Source organism: Protopterus annectens, chromosome 9.part0 (assembly GCF_019279795.1).
Source record: "Protopterus annectens isolate FY-2018-M chromosome 9.part0, PAN1.0, whole genome shotgun sequence".
In the NCBI taxonomy this organism is placed as follows: domain Eukaryota; kingdom Metazoa; phylum Chordata; order Ceratodontiformes; family Protopteridae; genus Protopterus; species Protopterus annectens.
The window spans coordinates 1,943,471,906-1,943,488,998 of record NC_056743.1 but is presented as its reverse complement, the minus strand read 5'-3'; the positions used below and the strand labels follow the sequence as shown (position 1 = coordinate 1,943,488,998).

Below are 17,093 nucleotides of genomic sequence, written 5' to 3'. Positions count from 1 at the left end.
AGGTAAGTGCTTGGTAATTTTAAAGGAAAGTCATTGAGACCGTTTACCATAGGGGGGTGTCTTGTTATTTCCAGATTTGGAAGTGGAGGCCCCCCATTGCTTACTTCTGAGAGTCCCTTAGGACTGAAATCTGGTGCTTTTGGTGCGTCTGGGTTTGGTTTGAGTGGATCTGGAGGGAGCTGGAAAGGACCAATTCTTAGTAGGCCAGTGCCTACTAAATCTTGGAGGTTGCACTTGTAAGAAATCTTTTACAGTCTGCATAGATTAAGCTTTATCTTTCATTTTTTTTAGAACTTCTTCAGCCTTATTGCCAAACAGGCAGTCCTGATTTAAAGGAGCATCCAACAATTTTACTTTAACATGATCAGGCAGAGATTGCTCCTTAAGCCAAGCATGCCTTCTAAGCACAGACTCAGTAACAGCAGCCCTGCAAGAGGCCTCTAAAGAATCAAAACCACATTGCAAAGTATGTTTTCCAACTTGTTCAGCAGAATGCAATAAATCCTGCAAATCTTTATTTTCCACACAGTCTGAAATCAACATAATTATCTGTTTGAGCAGTTCCATAATATGCTGTTGATATTTTAGCATATGAAATTGGCAGTTTAAAGCCCTGATTGCCAAAGTTGCAGAAGTATAAACCTTTTTACCCCATCTATCCAGCGCCTTGGAATCTCTATCAGAAGGGGTAGGATTTTCAGCAGTAGAAGCCTTAATACCCTTGGGCCCTTGAGAAATGGTTTCTGGATCCGTAACAGGGTTCTTGAAAAAGAACATGTGGGACTCAGGAACCTTGTAGTATCTGTCAGGTTAACTGGGAGCTAGAGGCAGGGAATCAGGGGCCATACTGGATTCCGAAAACACATCATCAACAATGTCTAGGACAGGAGGTATAGCCAAAGGCATATGCTGAGGTAAAAGGAGGAAATCCCTAAGCCTCTTTTTCGATTAAGAAAATTCCTGACTTTCCCAATGGAAATGCTCCCTTACGGAATGTAAAGTTACCCAAAAGAAAAGCCCTCGGTAGGGAAGCAAAGGGAATGGAATCCTCTGCATCAGAATCCTCATAAGTAGGAATGGAAAAATCTAGGTCATTGGAAGAATTAGAGGAAACAGTGTCCTGATCAGAAGAATCATAGTTAAGCTCAGTCCTAGACCTCTTAGAAGGGGGGGGGTGACTACCCCTGATTAGAGTAATAAGATCTTCAGCCATTTTGATAATTTGTTTTTTAGGCATAGGGGCCTGAACATGTGGCCTGGGCATCATTTGTTAGACATAGATCAAGATTTAGGCCTTAGAATAGGAGGTGAAGTTGGTTTAATATGCAAGTCTGTAGGCCTGAATACACCCTCAGAAGCCAGTGCCTGCACTGCGGCTCCGGACCCATCCAAGGTACAGACATCCGTGGGTTCCATGGGAAAAGCATCTCGCGGCATACCGGACTCCAAATGGGTCTCAGTAGAGGCCTGCGAGTCAGAAGTATTGGGTATCAGGGGCTGCGAAAGCACCTGAGTACTGGCAAACTAGCAACTGGCTTAGGAGAAGCGTCGTCGGCAGTTTTGGACCTCAATGGCCTGTCTCTGTCTTTTTCTTTGCGTTTTTTTGGAATTCTGGTAGTCAAATGGCTAACCAACATCATTTCTGGATAATTAAACCGAACACCGAAATATTTAGAGCAAAAATGTACCAACGACGGATAGTGCGCTGATTAAATAAAGCACAAATGCAAGGTACGTGGTCTGGACCTAGGCAAGGAATACAGTTTGTTTGTGTCTTTCGGCTTTTCTCGGTTAGGGGTCGTCACAGCGGAACTCCGGCCCGCTAATGATTGGCAGTAGAGTTTTACGTGCTGGCTTGCCGGGCCTAACGCACAACCTTCAACGAAGGAACGCCCTTTCACGCATGTCGCTACACAGAAGACGCTCTAACTGGGAATCGAACGGGCAACGTCTGTGAGGCGACAACGCTACTGCAGCACTACCCCCGCAGGCAAGGAATACAGTACAAATGAAAATCCTTAGAGGTATTTGCTTTCCACAAGTAATGCAATTATTAACTTTTACTGACATCGGTAAGGATCAAGAAAATGTTTCCCCAACGGGGTACTTAGAATTAAGTTGAAGACTTCGGTTCTGAAACTCGAAAACAAAAATTTCAGGAGTCGGTCGACCGGCACTTGCGAACTGCTTCTGCTTCGGGCACCGCATGGCAAGAAAGACTAATGTAATGGCATCGGTTGTATGTTTTATAACCCTGTTGACCTAACGTCACAGAAGAAGGGACAGCAACCGATGCAGGACCCAAGACTTTGTTAATCAGGCCGACTGAGGGCAACCTGTCAGCAGATTACCAAAATGTAATGACTGCAACAGTGAAACACTAAGAACATGAGAAGGCAAGGCCACCATCAATTAAATATAATGTGCTGAACCTGGCCCCTCAAGAACAAGGAATGGAGCACAGCCCATGAAACAAGTGCCTGTATAAAAGAGAAGGCAATGACACCATCAAGTAAATATAATGCACTGAACCTGGCCCACATGAACAAGGAATGAAGTGCAGCCCATGAAACAAGTGCCTGTATAAAACAGAAGGCAAGGTCACCATCAAGTAAACACAATGTGCTAAACCTGGCCCACAGGAACAAGGAATGGAGCACATCCCATGAAACAAGTACCTGTATAAAATAGAAGGCAAGGAGACCATCAAGTAAATATAATGTACTGAACTTGGCCCACAGGAACAAGGAATGAAGTGCAGCCCATGAAACAAGCCCCTGTATAAAACAGAAGGCAAGGACACCATCAAGTAAAGATAATGTGCTGAACCTGGCCCACAGGAACAAGGGATGAAGTGCAGCCCATGAAACAGGTGCCTGTATAAAACAGAAGGCAAGGACTCCTTCAAGTAAATATAATGCGCTGAACCTGGCCCACAGGAACAAGGAATGAAGCACATCCCATGAAACAAGCCCCTGTATAAAACAGAAGGCAAGTACCCCATCACGTAAAGATAATGTGCTGAACCTGGCCCACAGGAACAAGGAATGAAGTGCAGCCTATGAAACAAGTACCTGTATAAAACAGAAGGCAAGGATGCCATCAAGTAAATATAATGAGCTGAACCTGGCCCACAGGAGCAAGGAATGAAGTGCAGCCCATGAAACAAGTGCCTGTATAAAACAGAAGGCAAGGACGCCATCAAGTAAAGATAATGTGCTGAACCTGACCCACAGGAACAAGGGATGAAGTGCAGCCCATGAAACAAGTGCCTGTATAAAACAGAAGGCAAGGACCCCATCAAGTAAAGATAATGTGCTGAACCTGGCCCACAGGAACAAGGAATGGAGGACTGCCCATGAAACAAGTGCCTGCATAAAACAGAGGCAAGGACACCATCAAGTAAGGACAATGTGTTGAACCCCAAGAGCAAGAAATTAATGAGAAACTTTCAAGAAAAAAAGAAAAAAGGCTCTGCTTATAAACTGAGAGAAAAGGGATGGATGAAAAGACTGTTCTTTATATATACCAGGAAAAGGCAGCTACAGCTTTATGAAGACAAAGGAAGAATGTGGTTGCTACCTGGCTACTATAGTCGCATGATGTGGCATAAGAGATTTGGAAGTAGAAGTGGGCTTCACTACAGACTGGCTGTTAGAATTAAATGAAAAGTAATTCTGTCTTCATCAAGCCACTCAACACGGTCTCTACCGCCAGTGGTTTCACAAAAGAATGAGAGAGTATTATATTATTGAATTGAATATTATTCGGTGAAATGAGGCAAAAGTAGAAATATAAAGGGCTGTAATGGTAACGTAAGTGGCAAAAACAGACAGATCATCATCATCATGTACAGCGGACGGATGGACTTCCATCTTATGTACTTGTGAAACTGACAGAAAATGCTTGGATGGACCTTGAATGGATTTGTACAGCCTTTCTTTAAGCTTTGAGGAGGTGGTCAGAGGATGGAAAGGTAGTTAGAATGGTGCTATAGCACACAAGAAAGTAAACAGTAAAGAAGCAAAACAGTCTCACTTCCATCTTTAGGAAAGCGATGGAAAGAATTCTCTTACACTGGCCAACATAACCAATATCTTGGCAAATAAAAGCAGCATAGTCTCTCCAAAAAAAATTCAAGTCAGGCAGGGTTCACTGCAGTTCTAGGGATAGGTCACAGATCTAAACTGAGCAGAACTGACATGCCACTTTACTTTTTCAGCACATTTCTATAGATGCTTACATAAGCAATATATTGAGTGATGTGATAATGCAACACTAAACATATCTTGCAACGTGCACAACATACACTAAGAGTACAAAATTTGCTGTCCATACTAATGAAAAACAAATTTAAAAAAAAAAAGGAAAATTAAATGAAGTAGACCTTTTGCCAAAAGGGTTGAATTTTTATCTTAAACATTTCTGATCCCAAGGTGAAAAGATGCATTTTTAAGTACCTGGAGTCTCTGAAAGACATGATTCTTCCTTCTGTCAACTACAACCAGTGTGCGGTCTTCACTGCCAGAGATAATATAGCGGTCATCTGCTACAACAGACAGGACAGCACTAGAGTGCACCTTCATGCTCTTCACTAATGTCTGGGCAGCTGCAGAGGAAGCCAGAGAAAGAAGATCAACAAATGGCACTTAGATATCAATTTATAAAACATATGCACATCGTGATGTACTTTTATAAGATATAATTAATGCAGCCTCTTTCCAAAGCCCCCCAAATCTACGTATAAGGATTTTAATGTATGCCCCACATTCTAACCTTTAATGTTATAGAATAGTACAGTTGTGTAAAGTAAACTTACCTTAGTAGTAGATGTTTGAATGATCACTGCTACAGTAACCTAACTACAGGATATAATAGCTAGCCAGCTTCCAAATCTTCAGGGCACCCTCTCAGTTGGCATGAAAGCTCTGAAGAGCTTAGCACCTAAACCTGTCTTTTTAGCCAGCTCAGTTTGAGCTGACTAATGGAATGCTGACTAGAAAGACAGGTTTGGATGCTAAGCCCTTCAGAGCTTTCATGCCAACTGAGAGAGGGAGACCAAGCCCTGAGATAAAGTTAGGAACAACAAAAAAACAAATGTCCATACCCTAGTATACAAACACACCCAAAAACAAGGGGGATGGAGGGAGGGAACAGCTGTGGTCATTCTAACATCTACTGTCATGGTAAGTTTACTTACCAACTGTACTTATGTTCTTCATATTGATCATCGCAGCAGTAGCCTGAGCTTTATGGGTAGATTACCCTAGTTTAGAACAACCAGGAGGTGGAAGGAGAAGGGTTTAGGAGCCCCTGGAGAACAGTCCTAGCAAAACCTGACCTAGATCTGGAGAAGGAATCTAGCTTGTAGTGCTTTGCAAAAGTATGTGCAGAGGACCTAGCTGCTGCTTCTAGAAAACTTTTGCCGACTAACCCTTTTCAAAAAGACACAGATGAAGCCAAGGCCCTCGTAGAATATGCCTTGACACTACCTGGAACAGTTTTGTTGTGGTGTGAATAATAAAATGTAAAACCCTGATACAACTTTTTAGAAATAGTGTGCTTTGACACAGGTTGCCCTTCTTTGAATAACTGATTGGAAGTTCTGAATGATTTTCATCTGTCAAGACAGTACCTGGGTTCTCTGTGGACATCCAAGGTATGAAGCATCCTTTCTCCCTCATTTTGTTGTTTGGGGAAGAACACAAGGAAATAGACTGGCTTAAAGTAAACTGATACCACTTTAGACATAAAAGAAGGATTAGTTTGCAAAGAAATTGTGTATGCGGAAAATGAGATAAGGTAGCCCCACCATACGAGTTTACAACAAAGACACCCTTCTTGCAGAGGTCAGGGCAATCAGTAAAACTGTTTTCAATGTTAAGAACCTCAAGTCAGCCAGATGAGCTGGTTCAAATGTTGAAAGTGTTCACTTCTTTAACTCAAAAATTAAAATCCCAAGTAGAAGTCACTAGTTTTCTTGGAGGTTTCTTATGCAAAACCCCTTTCAAAAATGTTTGACATTGGAATGTCTTGAAGAGGAGTATCCGTTGGCAGACATGCTGAAATGGCTGACAAATGAACCTTGACAGAGGAGTAAGATAGGCCTAAGGAAAGTTACTCACACAAGTATTGTAAAACCAGGGGAACACTAGCTCGGAATGTGTTATGTTGCTGACATCAACTAGAAAACCTTTCCATTAGCTAATATATGATTTTCTAGTAGTCATCTAAAAGGTATCTAGACCCTATTATCCAGAGATTCAGCTGAATTTGTTTAGAGTTGGAATGCATCAAACATCCCTGTACTTTTGTGAGTAGATCCAGTCTGTAATGAAGCTAGTAGTAATTGCCCCTTGACCATTCAAAAAAAGTGATAACCTCTGTTGCCTGGGCCAGAAGGGAGTCACCACAATGATCTTGGGGGATTCCTTCTGAATTTTCAGAAGTCCCTTGGATATCAGTGGAAAAGCATACAGGAACATTCTTGTCCAAGGAAAAGAAAAGACATCTGTCATCCAGGCTTTCTTGCATGGAGTCCCACAGCAGAAATTTTCCAGCTGATTGTTTTTCAGCGAGGAGGCAAAAATGTCTACTTGAGGAACTCCACACTGATGGATCAAACCATGGAAGACCACCTGGTCTTGTTTCCAATTGTGAGGGTCTGACTTTGTCTGACTGAGCTTGTCTGGCACACACTTTTCTGATGGAATGTAGAAAGCCTGTAGAGTGAGATTGTGCTGTGAAGCTATACACCAAGCTAACATGGCTATTCTGCATTGGAGGTAAGACCTGGTTCACCTTGGTTCTGTACCACATCACTGTTGTATTGTATGTAACAACCTGAAGTGGTCCTGAGGACCAAAGCTGATTGGCAGAGTTGAGTGCCTTGATAAGGGCAAAAATCTCTTTTGCATTTAAGTACCTGTGTCTGCATTTGTTGTCCCCAATACCTTGCATTTTTATCTCCCTTGACACTGCTCCCCAAGCAAGGTCCAAGGCATTAGTGGTGACTGACTACTTTGGAGCAGGAGACAAGAAGAGGATATCTGGATTCAGGGAAAGTTGATGTCTCCACCAAGTGATTTCTCTTCTCACAAATTCCAGAACTGGAATCTGAAAAGATAATGGGTATTGGTGATAGGACCGGAAAGAGTTCAGATACCATTGTATCTTTCTCATGTGGAGTCTTGACAGAAGTATCATGAGAATCATAGGTACCATGAAACCCAGAATCCTGAGGTATTCCTTTGCAGTGACCAAAGTTTGAGTGGAAAACTCCTGGAGTAAGATCTAAATACAGGTCTATTTTTTTCTGATGGAAGAAAAGTTCTTTGTACTGAGGTGTCTAGCAGACACCCCAGAAATACAATCCTGTGTGACACAGTAAAAAAAAGACTTTTGAATGTTATATTTTGTAATTTCAGCTTGCAAAGGAGATCTCCCACACTTTGAAAAAGATTCTGCAAGGATAAGCTGATACCTTGTAGCCTGGAGCTACACACTTTGTGAATAGTCTTAGAGCAGTGGATAATCCAAAGGGTAAGGAAGAGAACTGATAATGTGATTCACACACAAAACTTTAATTAATGCCGGAGATAAATAGGGATGTGATAAGCATCTTTTAAAAATATGTTACTAAAAACTCAAATGAGGAAGAAAGGGCAAGATGTTGTGAAGTGTCAGCATTCTAAACTTGAGCACTGTCACAAACTGATTTAAGAAAGAAAAATAAAGAAATGTTTTCCAGGCATTTTCTTTCTTGGGCATCAGAAACATTCCTGTTTACATTATCCCTGAGAAAGCCTGTGCTGTAAGACAAGAGGGAATAGATGAGTTTGGTTTGGTGGGTGCGGAATAATTCCTTGGAAGAAGAGATTTCTTCCCATTGCCATCTGTACCCCTGATGAATCAGCCTGAGAGACCAACTGTCTGAAATAATCCGTTGTCAAAGGCAGAAATGGAGATTCAGACCTTCTGGAAGGGATAAGGGAATGCCAGGATGGGAGAGGAACAAGGTCCCTTGCATAGTCATTCTGACTTATTCGACTGTCCTTTGTTCTGCAGGGTTCCAGTTTTATTTTTGGAACCTCCCTGCAATTATTTTTTAAACATCTGCTCCCCAGTATTTTGCTGTGACTGTTTGTTTTGCTTCTTGCTCAAACTGGATAAGGGAGCAGAAGAAATTTAGACATGGAGGGCTTAAAGATTCGAGAGATTCCATGCAACAGCTTACCCCTCTCATCACATTATTTTATAATTTTACAGCAGATAGACCAAAAACTAATGCAAAGGAGAATTTAAAATCTCATGTTTACATTCTCTGGGAGGGCAACAGTCCTGTACGTAGTATCTGCAGAATAAAAACACAATTTAAACAATGAGTACTGAACTAAGAAATGAAAGAAACTAGATCACACAAAGCAGATTTTTCCTCACAGGAAGGAACTTCAGATAAAATACTTCTCACATTTTCGTAATTAGTCAAAATAAACTTTAACATACTAGCCTGAAAATTAAAAATTCTAAAAATTAAAGTAGTAGAAGAATACAGTTTCCCCCCAGATGTTTCAATTGTTTTAATATCTTTATCAGAAGGGGAATGAACAGAGTTAAGAAAAGGACTGTCAGCAGCTGGGGTTGACTAAAGCTGCTATGTTAGGTCTGGGATGAGTATATAGAGATTTAAAAGATTCAGGAACTTTGTACATCTGCTTTCTTAGGTGCAGCAGGCTGCCTATCAGGAGAAACCACAAGCTGTAACAAATACATCCTCCAATGGTGGCAACACTGGGAGGATGGGAAGAGGTTCTGAGAATTTCATAGCATTTTTGGAGGGACCGAAAAACCTCTGTGTCTTCCCACAGAAAACACTGAATCAGAATCTTGAGCAGAAAAAAAATGCATCTACCCTATCACATTGCTCTCCAAATTAAATTTCCCAAATCTCCTCATGAAAAGAGGAATCCCTTTTTCTCTTACCAGAAACTACCTTATAAAAAGGATCAATAGCTTGTATAAGATGCTGAGCCAGATTTAATAAACTACTCCTGTTCAGTGAAACTGGAGCAGAAGAAAACATGTTTAGTTTTCTATTTATTTTTTGACAGGCACATTTAGGCAAGCAGGGTTTTTAATGGCAGCAATGGCTTTCCCAGGGATGGACATAACATTCTGGTTAAGCGGGGGCACTTTCCCTGCCCCATCTCTCAACACCAAAAAAGTCTCTCTTCCTTGCCAACTAAGTGGACTTCAAGAGCCACAGAGGATGTGGCTAACTCCTGGTTCACAATGGCTGTATTTGCAATACCATAATGATCCGGGGAAAAGATGCGTGGTCTGAGGAACCAACTTTGGCAACAGCAGAGTCACTCACCTGTGGTCAGGCAAACTGCTAACCTGCTGTGATGGCAAAGGCTGTTTAACTAACTTTTCCTTTTTGCAGCTGGAAGAAAGACTGACCATGGGACCAGTCAAGCTGAAAATGGTGCCTCTTTCCCAAGGAAACTAAGCAGCACAAGATGGTAGAATATCAATAGTAGTATAAATTCAGTTTTTCCAATAAAAAAACAGTAGAAAGTACTCCAACACATTTTACCAGTCTCAAAAAGTAATTTAAACATGGTTCTCCACAGGAAAAATGTTTTCAGAATGTTTAAATCAACTTTTATAGTGCCAAAAACAAAAGCATGCTCCCATTTTAAGTTACAGCAAAGTTCACACAGGAAAGTACATTTAAATATTTTAAAAAAATGTGGAAGGTTTTTCCCCAAAGAAAACTTATCAATCCTGCACAAGATAACACAAGCCGACTAACTCCTTGAAAGCCCACCAAGGAGCACTTTCTTTGGTGGCAGGAACACTCCAAAAGTTTTGAAGACCAAACCTGTCTTTTTAGACAACTCAGGTCAAGCTGACTGTTTGGGTTAAGTGGAACGTACCTTGAAGCTTTGGAAGCTGCCTGCTGTTATATCCTGCACAGCTTAGGTTTCTGCAGCAGTGATCAATATGAAAACTATCTCAAGTTCTACTTCATTTGTATTCTGTCAGGGAAACTGCTTTCAAACACAAGAACCAAGTCCCAGCCACCGATAAAGGTAACTGCCAGATAAACACCGAAAATCCAAAGCATAAAAATTGGCAGGAACACCACAGCTTCACACAGTAAAAGTATTTATTTGTAAAAATGGACCAGATAAGTGCTTTCACGTTGTAAAACCAACACTTCTTCAGATCATAAAAACACAAAATCACAGCTCAGTTTAAAAACAGTTAGATGTTCAATCAGCTATGTTAATTCATCACTTCATTAAACCAATTTCCTCCCTTTCAATACAGGTTTTAAATAGACACAAGCATTAATACTAGGATGTTTATCAGCCTGTAGCCTCAAGATCCATTTAAGTTCTACTGTTTCAGTATAGTTAGTGAGATCACCCCCTTTGACCCACATCCACTATTTGTAGTACTCTAAAAACAAACTCATGTCCAGCATTTTCTTTAATATGTTTAGCTAGTGCATTGTTCATATTTCAAGTCCTAATCTCATAAGAATGACTAAAAATTCTATCTTTTAATCTCTTATTGGTCTTACCAACATAGAATCTTGTACAGGACTGGCATGTGGGTAAATAAATTACATTTGCTGTACTACAATCTGCACAGAATCTGGGACTAAAAATATATTTCATATGTGGATGTTTAAACACTTGTTCCTGTGAAATATATGTACAGGCTGTGCAATGCCTGCAACTGTATGTACCAAACCTGGCAGATAGCAAGTTACTTGACTTAGTATTAAAATTCCCTGTACACAGCTGTCTTTTCAAGTTTAAACAATTTTTATACATAAAAGAGGGATTATTCCCAACTATTTCAACTGTCTTGTTGTCACTTGTAAGTATTCCCCAGTTTTTTTCGTATAATACTACATACAAAGCCTACATCATTTGTATACTTCAAACCAAATCTGAGTTTACTGACAATGCTCCTATCCTTATGTGCACTAGGAAGCACATCTAGAGAAGTATGGGGCAGCAATGGTTTTTCTATCCTTGACCACCCTCTCTTTATGCTGTATCAGAAGGTCCTTCTTATATAGCCCCTTTTCAAAAAATTTGACTCACTCAATGCATCAATGTTTTCATGAAATGTTTCCTCTTGTGTGCATAGCCTACAGGCTCTCAATGTACTGGCATCTTACTGCATTAGGATATATATACTTGGAGTGCATACTATCAAAGGACAAGTAACTATTTTTCCAACATCCCTTTCGGAATAAATTGGTATCTATCGGACCCATTTGGTTAACCATTAATCGCATTAATCGTACATCCAAAAAATCTCTATTCCACCACTATTCCTCAAGACAACTTACATAATTCAACAGAATGTTACAAGATGAGGTATCAAAAACATATAACCTTAATATTTATATAACCTTACTGATTATTAAATAAAATTCTAAAAGTAGACGACCAAAGAACAAAACAGCTTTTTAGAACAGTTCTTGAAATTCCTAAAAATAAATAAGTAAAATATAAGAACACCCATCCAAAAATACATTCAGACTTATATGACAGTTACTTGATATGCCCTGATAGTGCAGCTGGTGGTGGTGCTCCGGTAGCATTGTCGCCTCTCAGTAAGACATTGTTCCATTCGATTCTCAGCTAGAGCATCTTCTATGTGGAGACATGCGTGAATGGGCGTACCTTTGTTGAAGGTTGTGCATCAGGGCCGGCAACTCGGCACGTAAAAATCTACTGCCAATCATTAGCGGACCGGAGTTCCGCTGTGGCAACCCCTAACCGGGAAAAGCCGAAAGACACAAGAACAACAACAAGTGCAGCTACAGTATTGTTACGAAATCTAACAAATAAAATATATGCTACAATAAGTTACTTTGATCCCAAGTCCTAGGACATAAAAAAGTTACACTAGCAGGGCTATGAGGACAAATATACAATACAATAAATAAATGAAAACCAAGAAACAGTTTCCACACCTACTACAAATAGTAGTAACGAGTGTGGCATGTATAATAATAGCGCCATCATAAAACTTTTTCTACAGACACATAATAAATGTACAAAAATAATAGAAATAGAAAAATGAATGAATGAATAAATAAATAAGGAGAGCCTCACTACAAAGTATGTTGATCTATCCAAGTAAGCTCTTCAATTTTTATAACAGAAACACAGGAAAATAAAGTTACTATAACAGCAGTATAAGCTAGTACATATGCAGCATTTAATATCACATGACTAATGCTCTTGCATATGCAGCATTTAATATCACATGACTACTGCTCTTGCATATGCAACATTTAATATCACATGACTACTGCTCTTGTTTCTTTACAAAAACAAGGCTTGTTGTTATTCCACAGCAAACAACACTGTGCAGTACTGCATAGTAACTGTCTGTCCTGCATCTGGTGAATGGTGTCTATAGGGGTTTAAGTACACTGCAGCTAGACCTTTGGAATTAAGAGAAAGTAAAGGTTTAACTAAAGTACAATTAGTAAGGCTAGCAGCTAATTTGTAGAGAGAAGTGGGGGAGCTAGGTTGATTGGAACAGGGGTTGCTTTGGAACATGGTCAGATGTTTGTACTTTGCAGGTTTTTTTTTTTAATGCAAGTTTGAAATTTTTGTGGTCAGTAGTCATGATGCTGCTTGGTAGGGCATTCCAGAGTTTTGCTACAGTGTAGGGGTATAGGCACTGACCAGCTTTTTTTGTTTGGTCTGTGTAGGGTTTAGTTGCTTGTCTTCAGATCAGAGATTTCTGGTAGGTATGTAGGTTTGGAGGAGTGAGTTGAGTGCTGGGCAGTTATTGGGATGAAATATAACTTTGTGTGCCACATTTAGTTGCAGGTGGTCTAGGAGGAGTGGGAGTTTGAGCCATTTGAGGGTACTGAGAGCAGTGCAGTGCAGTGGTGTGCGTCATGGGGTACATTTATAGCAAATTCTACAATTTTATTGTAGCAGGATTCTTGCTTATCTTTTAAGGTAATCTGAATGTTTGTCAGAATGGGAACACCGTAGAGAAGAGAGGGGTGCAGATAAGTAGCAGCCAGGGTGGTTTTGGTGGTTGACTTCATGAAGTTTTAGACCTGGTATAGCATTCCTAGTTTGCAATGGGTTTTTTGACTGCGCTGTGAATATGTAGAGCAAAGGAGAACTTGCTGTCTATGGTTACTCCTAGTAGTTTGGCTTGGGTAACAACTTCTAGTTGAGTATTGTTTAGAGAATTGATCTTGGACGTCGGCTGAGAGATTATTGGGTGTGAAAAGGAGAAGTTTTTTTTCACTGGCATTCAGCAAGAGCTGTGCCTTGTTCAGCCAGGTCTCTGTGACTGTATAGGCAGTTTGGGTTAGATGCTGAAGGTGTTTTATGTTGTTGGAGGAGGAGATGATAGTACAATCGTTGGCATACTGTATAAGGGAGCTTTGGTTAGAGACGGTTTGAAGGCTGTCAACGAAAATGTAAAGGAGTAGCGGTCCGAGAATGGACCCCTGTGGAACTCTGATGCTATTTAGTAGATAGTCTGAGAAGGTTCCCAGCCATTTTATGTATTGTTGCCTGTCTGTTAGGTAACTGTTGATCCATAGTTGAGAAGCAGACGACAGACTGAGGTTAGAGAGTTGTTGTAGTGGTTTAGGGTGGGAAATGGGTGTCGAAGGCCTTGGCTAGATCAATAAATAGTACAGATGTTAGCAGTCTGGCATCCCTGGCTTTGTTGACCAAGGAGACTAATGCAGTAGTTGTACTATGTGATGGCCTAAAGCCATGCTGGGTGGGGGTAAGTAATTTGTTTTGTAGGATATAATTAAGTAGCTGTTTAAGTACGCATTTTAATAATAGCTTGGATAGGGGAGATAGTATAGCAATGGGGTGGTAATTCGAAATGTTATAGTATTTACCGCCTTTCTACAGGGGGGGTTATGGATTTTTTCCAGATGTTGGGGATGTAAGATTCTGTGATAGATTGGTTGATGAGTATACCAACTGGATAAGCTATGGCATCGGAGGCAAGCTTTAAGTACTATGGTGGGAGACTGTCAGAGGAGGGAGAACAAAGTTTTAGTTTGAGGAGTAACCTACATATGTGGTGAGTGGGTACAGGTTGGACAGTAAGGAGAGGAAGAGGTTTGTGAGTTGTGGTTGTATTCTGAGGGAGATGGGAAGGTGAGGAGGGTGTTCTGTAATAGTTTGGGAGAGGCTGGGGTTTTGACTGGGGTGAGAGTTTGAGGGCTGGTTGGAGGGATTGAGTAGATTAAGTATGCTGTCAATAAAATGTGTGTTGAAAGCTTCAGCTATCTGAGATGGAGTTTTATTGGTGGCAAGGGTGGGTTTTCTTTGGTTCCAGGGTTAAGGAGCCGAGAGATTGTATGACAAAACATTGCTAACCATTTTTTTCCTTGGTTGCATAGTTGTTTGTATTTTTGGTAATTTGGTCCACTTTTAGTTTGTTGATATTTTTGCCAGCCTTTCTCTCTTGTTACTAGTAGGCTTTTCGTGTCCTTGGTTAGCCAGACAGCATGATTTGTTTTTATTCTTTTAGTGCGGTCGGGGTATAGGTTGTTTAAGATTATCCAGGAATATTTTTTACAACATGTTTATTAAATTTCCACATATGACAAAGACAATCTTACACTTACATAAATGAGAAACATAAAACGATATCACTTTAGTTGCAGACAGTTTGCATCACAGACACCATCGAAACAACTGTAGTTGTAAACATTATAAATCACTTGTAAACCTTTCAGTCATTGTCAGTTAAGCATTAGACAGCTCATTCAAATCCTGCATCTTAAACCTTGTTCCTGCTCGGCATATACTGCTCCCACAATTCCCATTTTTTTCTATGTAGTTTTCTCCTTCCCTTTTCTAAAGATCCCAATTCCAGTTGTTTTATATCTGTTACTGTATTCACTACTTCTAACAAAGTTGGTCTAGACTTTGATTTCCATTTTCTAGTAATTGCGTTTTTGGCAGCAATCATAATTAGACTCAGCAAGGCTTCACTATGTCTAGGCAATTCCGATTCTGTTAAGTCCAAGTATGACACGCAAAATTGAAGGAAATCCGTTTATTACAATAAACTGAAGCGCTTTTCATACGTTACATATACGAACTTCATCAGATAAAGAACAGATGATAAAATGCAGTTTAAGTAGTAAAATCTCTTAGTCAGCTGATACATCAATTTAAACCATTAAAGACATATTACCAGTAGTAAAACCATACATTTTTGGAAAACTTTCTATACATATTATGAACACATTTACAACATAAATAAATCTAAACAAGAAAATGCATTAGCTAAACATATTTCAGAACATCCTACACATGCATTTAAATTTTGGGTCTTGGATCAGTTAATACCCGATATAAGAGGTGGACCTATAGAAATAGAATTAGAAAAACAGGAACTGGTATGGCAGATTAGTTTACATGCATATAATTGGCCAGGTCTAAACGATATGCGTTCCATCATGGCTTTGTTAAAACTTAAAAGCCTTTGTAGGTAGGCTTTATAAAGGGATATATAATTTTTTAAAAATATATTATATAGCACAGATTTTGTTTATTCAAGTATTCTGTGATATGAAATAATGGATATTATAAATAGTTTTAAAATACATATATATTTTCTAGTATTTTTTATCTTTATTATTTTTTTATTTTTTTTTTGTTGCTGCTGTTTGTTTATAATCTACTTTGAATAGCCTCTGATAGTATTATAATAAGCAGGGCTATAATATGTATAGAAAGTTTTCCAAAAATGTATTGTTTTACTACGGGTAATATGTCTTTAATGGTTTAATTTGATGTATCAGCTGACTAAGAGATTTTACTACTTAAACTGCATTTTATCATCTGTTCTTTATCTGATGAAGTTCGTATATGTAACGTACGAAAAGCGCTTCAGTTTATTGTAATAAACGGATTTCCTTCAATTTTGTGTGTCATACTTGTTGGACTTAGAAGAATTCCGATTCTGTAGCATAACTCAAAAAAAATCATCTCCCCAGTCAGTTCAATACGCCCAACCAGCATCTCCGACAGAGCGTCCCTCAGTGAATCCCAAAAGTCTGCCAGCTCATCACACCTCCAAAAAAATATCTTCCCAGCTACCTCTTTCTTGTCCATCACACCTCCAGCATTTGCTATCCACATGAGGAAAAATTCTTTGGAGTCTACTTGGGGTATAACAATACCTATGTAAACATTTCCAAGAAAAGATCCTAAATCTTCTAGACTTTGTTGCATATTTGGGAGATACACATATATCCCACCATTGTCACCTTGCGAATTGCTTATCCAATCTCTCTTCCCAGTCCTTTCTAAGCTCCTCTGATTGATTCTTGTAATTATCATGCAGTATTTTATATGTGATATTAATTATTCCTTTTTTAATGGCAGCTTCTGTTCTAGATTCTGTTAAAAACTCTACCAGTGCTGGTCTTTCATTTAGGAGCCGTCTATTTCTTTCCCTTTGCCTATACTCTGATATCAATCCTTGATAGGGAAGGCAATCTCTAACCTGCAGTTCAAATAAATTTTTGGCCTCTTCCCATTCTATTACCTTTCTAGTTATTTGCTCCTAATACCTTGGTTCCTTTGCCAATTTTCTCCAATAAAATTCCATCCCCCTCTTGCCTATTATCTGTATCCCTGACCACAGTCATCCCTACTGGCAGAATCTCTTTTCTCCATTCTCATGCTGGTTTAATTGTTAGAATACTCCCTGCTATTTTATGAATATAATACTCTGTATGATTTTGGTTGTTCTCCAGTATCTAGGAATATTTTCTTGAAGTGGCAAACAGCATCATCTAATGGTAGGGATTTTAGTGAGGACCAGTTCATAGATTTTAGTATCGAGTTAAATTGTTGTTGGTTGAAGTTAGACAAATTACGTGTAGTTTTATAAATGTTTTTTAGCGGTATTGGTTATGGTTCTGTTAGTATAGGTGGGTAGGCTGCTTAACTTATCAGGTAGGGTTCTGGAGTTGGTGTATTAGTAGGGATCTAAATCTAGGATCCAGTCTAGTGTAGTTCCTTGGTCACTATTTTTTT

At 39.5% G+C, this 17,093-nt stretch overlaps 1 protein-coding gene across 1 annotated transcript in view; it reads right to left on the bottom strand.

The window, feature by feature from the left end:
• The window catches only part of FBXW9 (F-box and WD repeat domain containing 9), an 869,916-nt gene that overhangs the window by 618,038 nt on the left and 234,785 nt on the right, over positions 1–17,093 (bottom strand). The window contains exon 7 of the mRNA XM_044082395.1: positions 4,461–4,648. Within this exon, the coding sequence (XP_043938330.1) occupies positions 4,461–4,648 (188 nt within the window). The remainder of the gene's footprint in view (positions 1–4,460; positions 4,649–17,093) is intronic.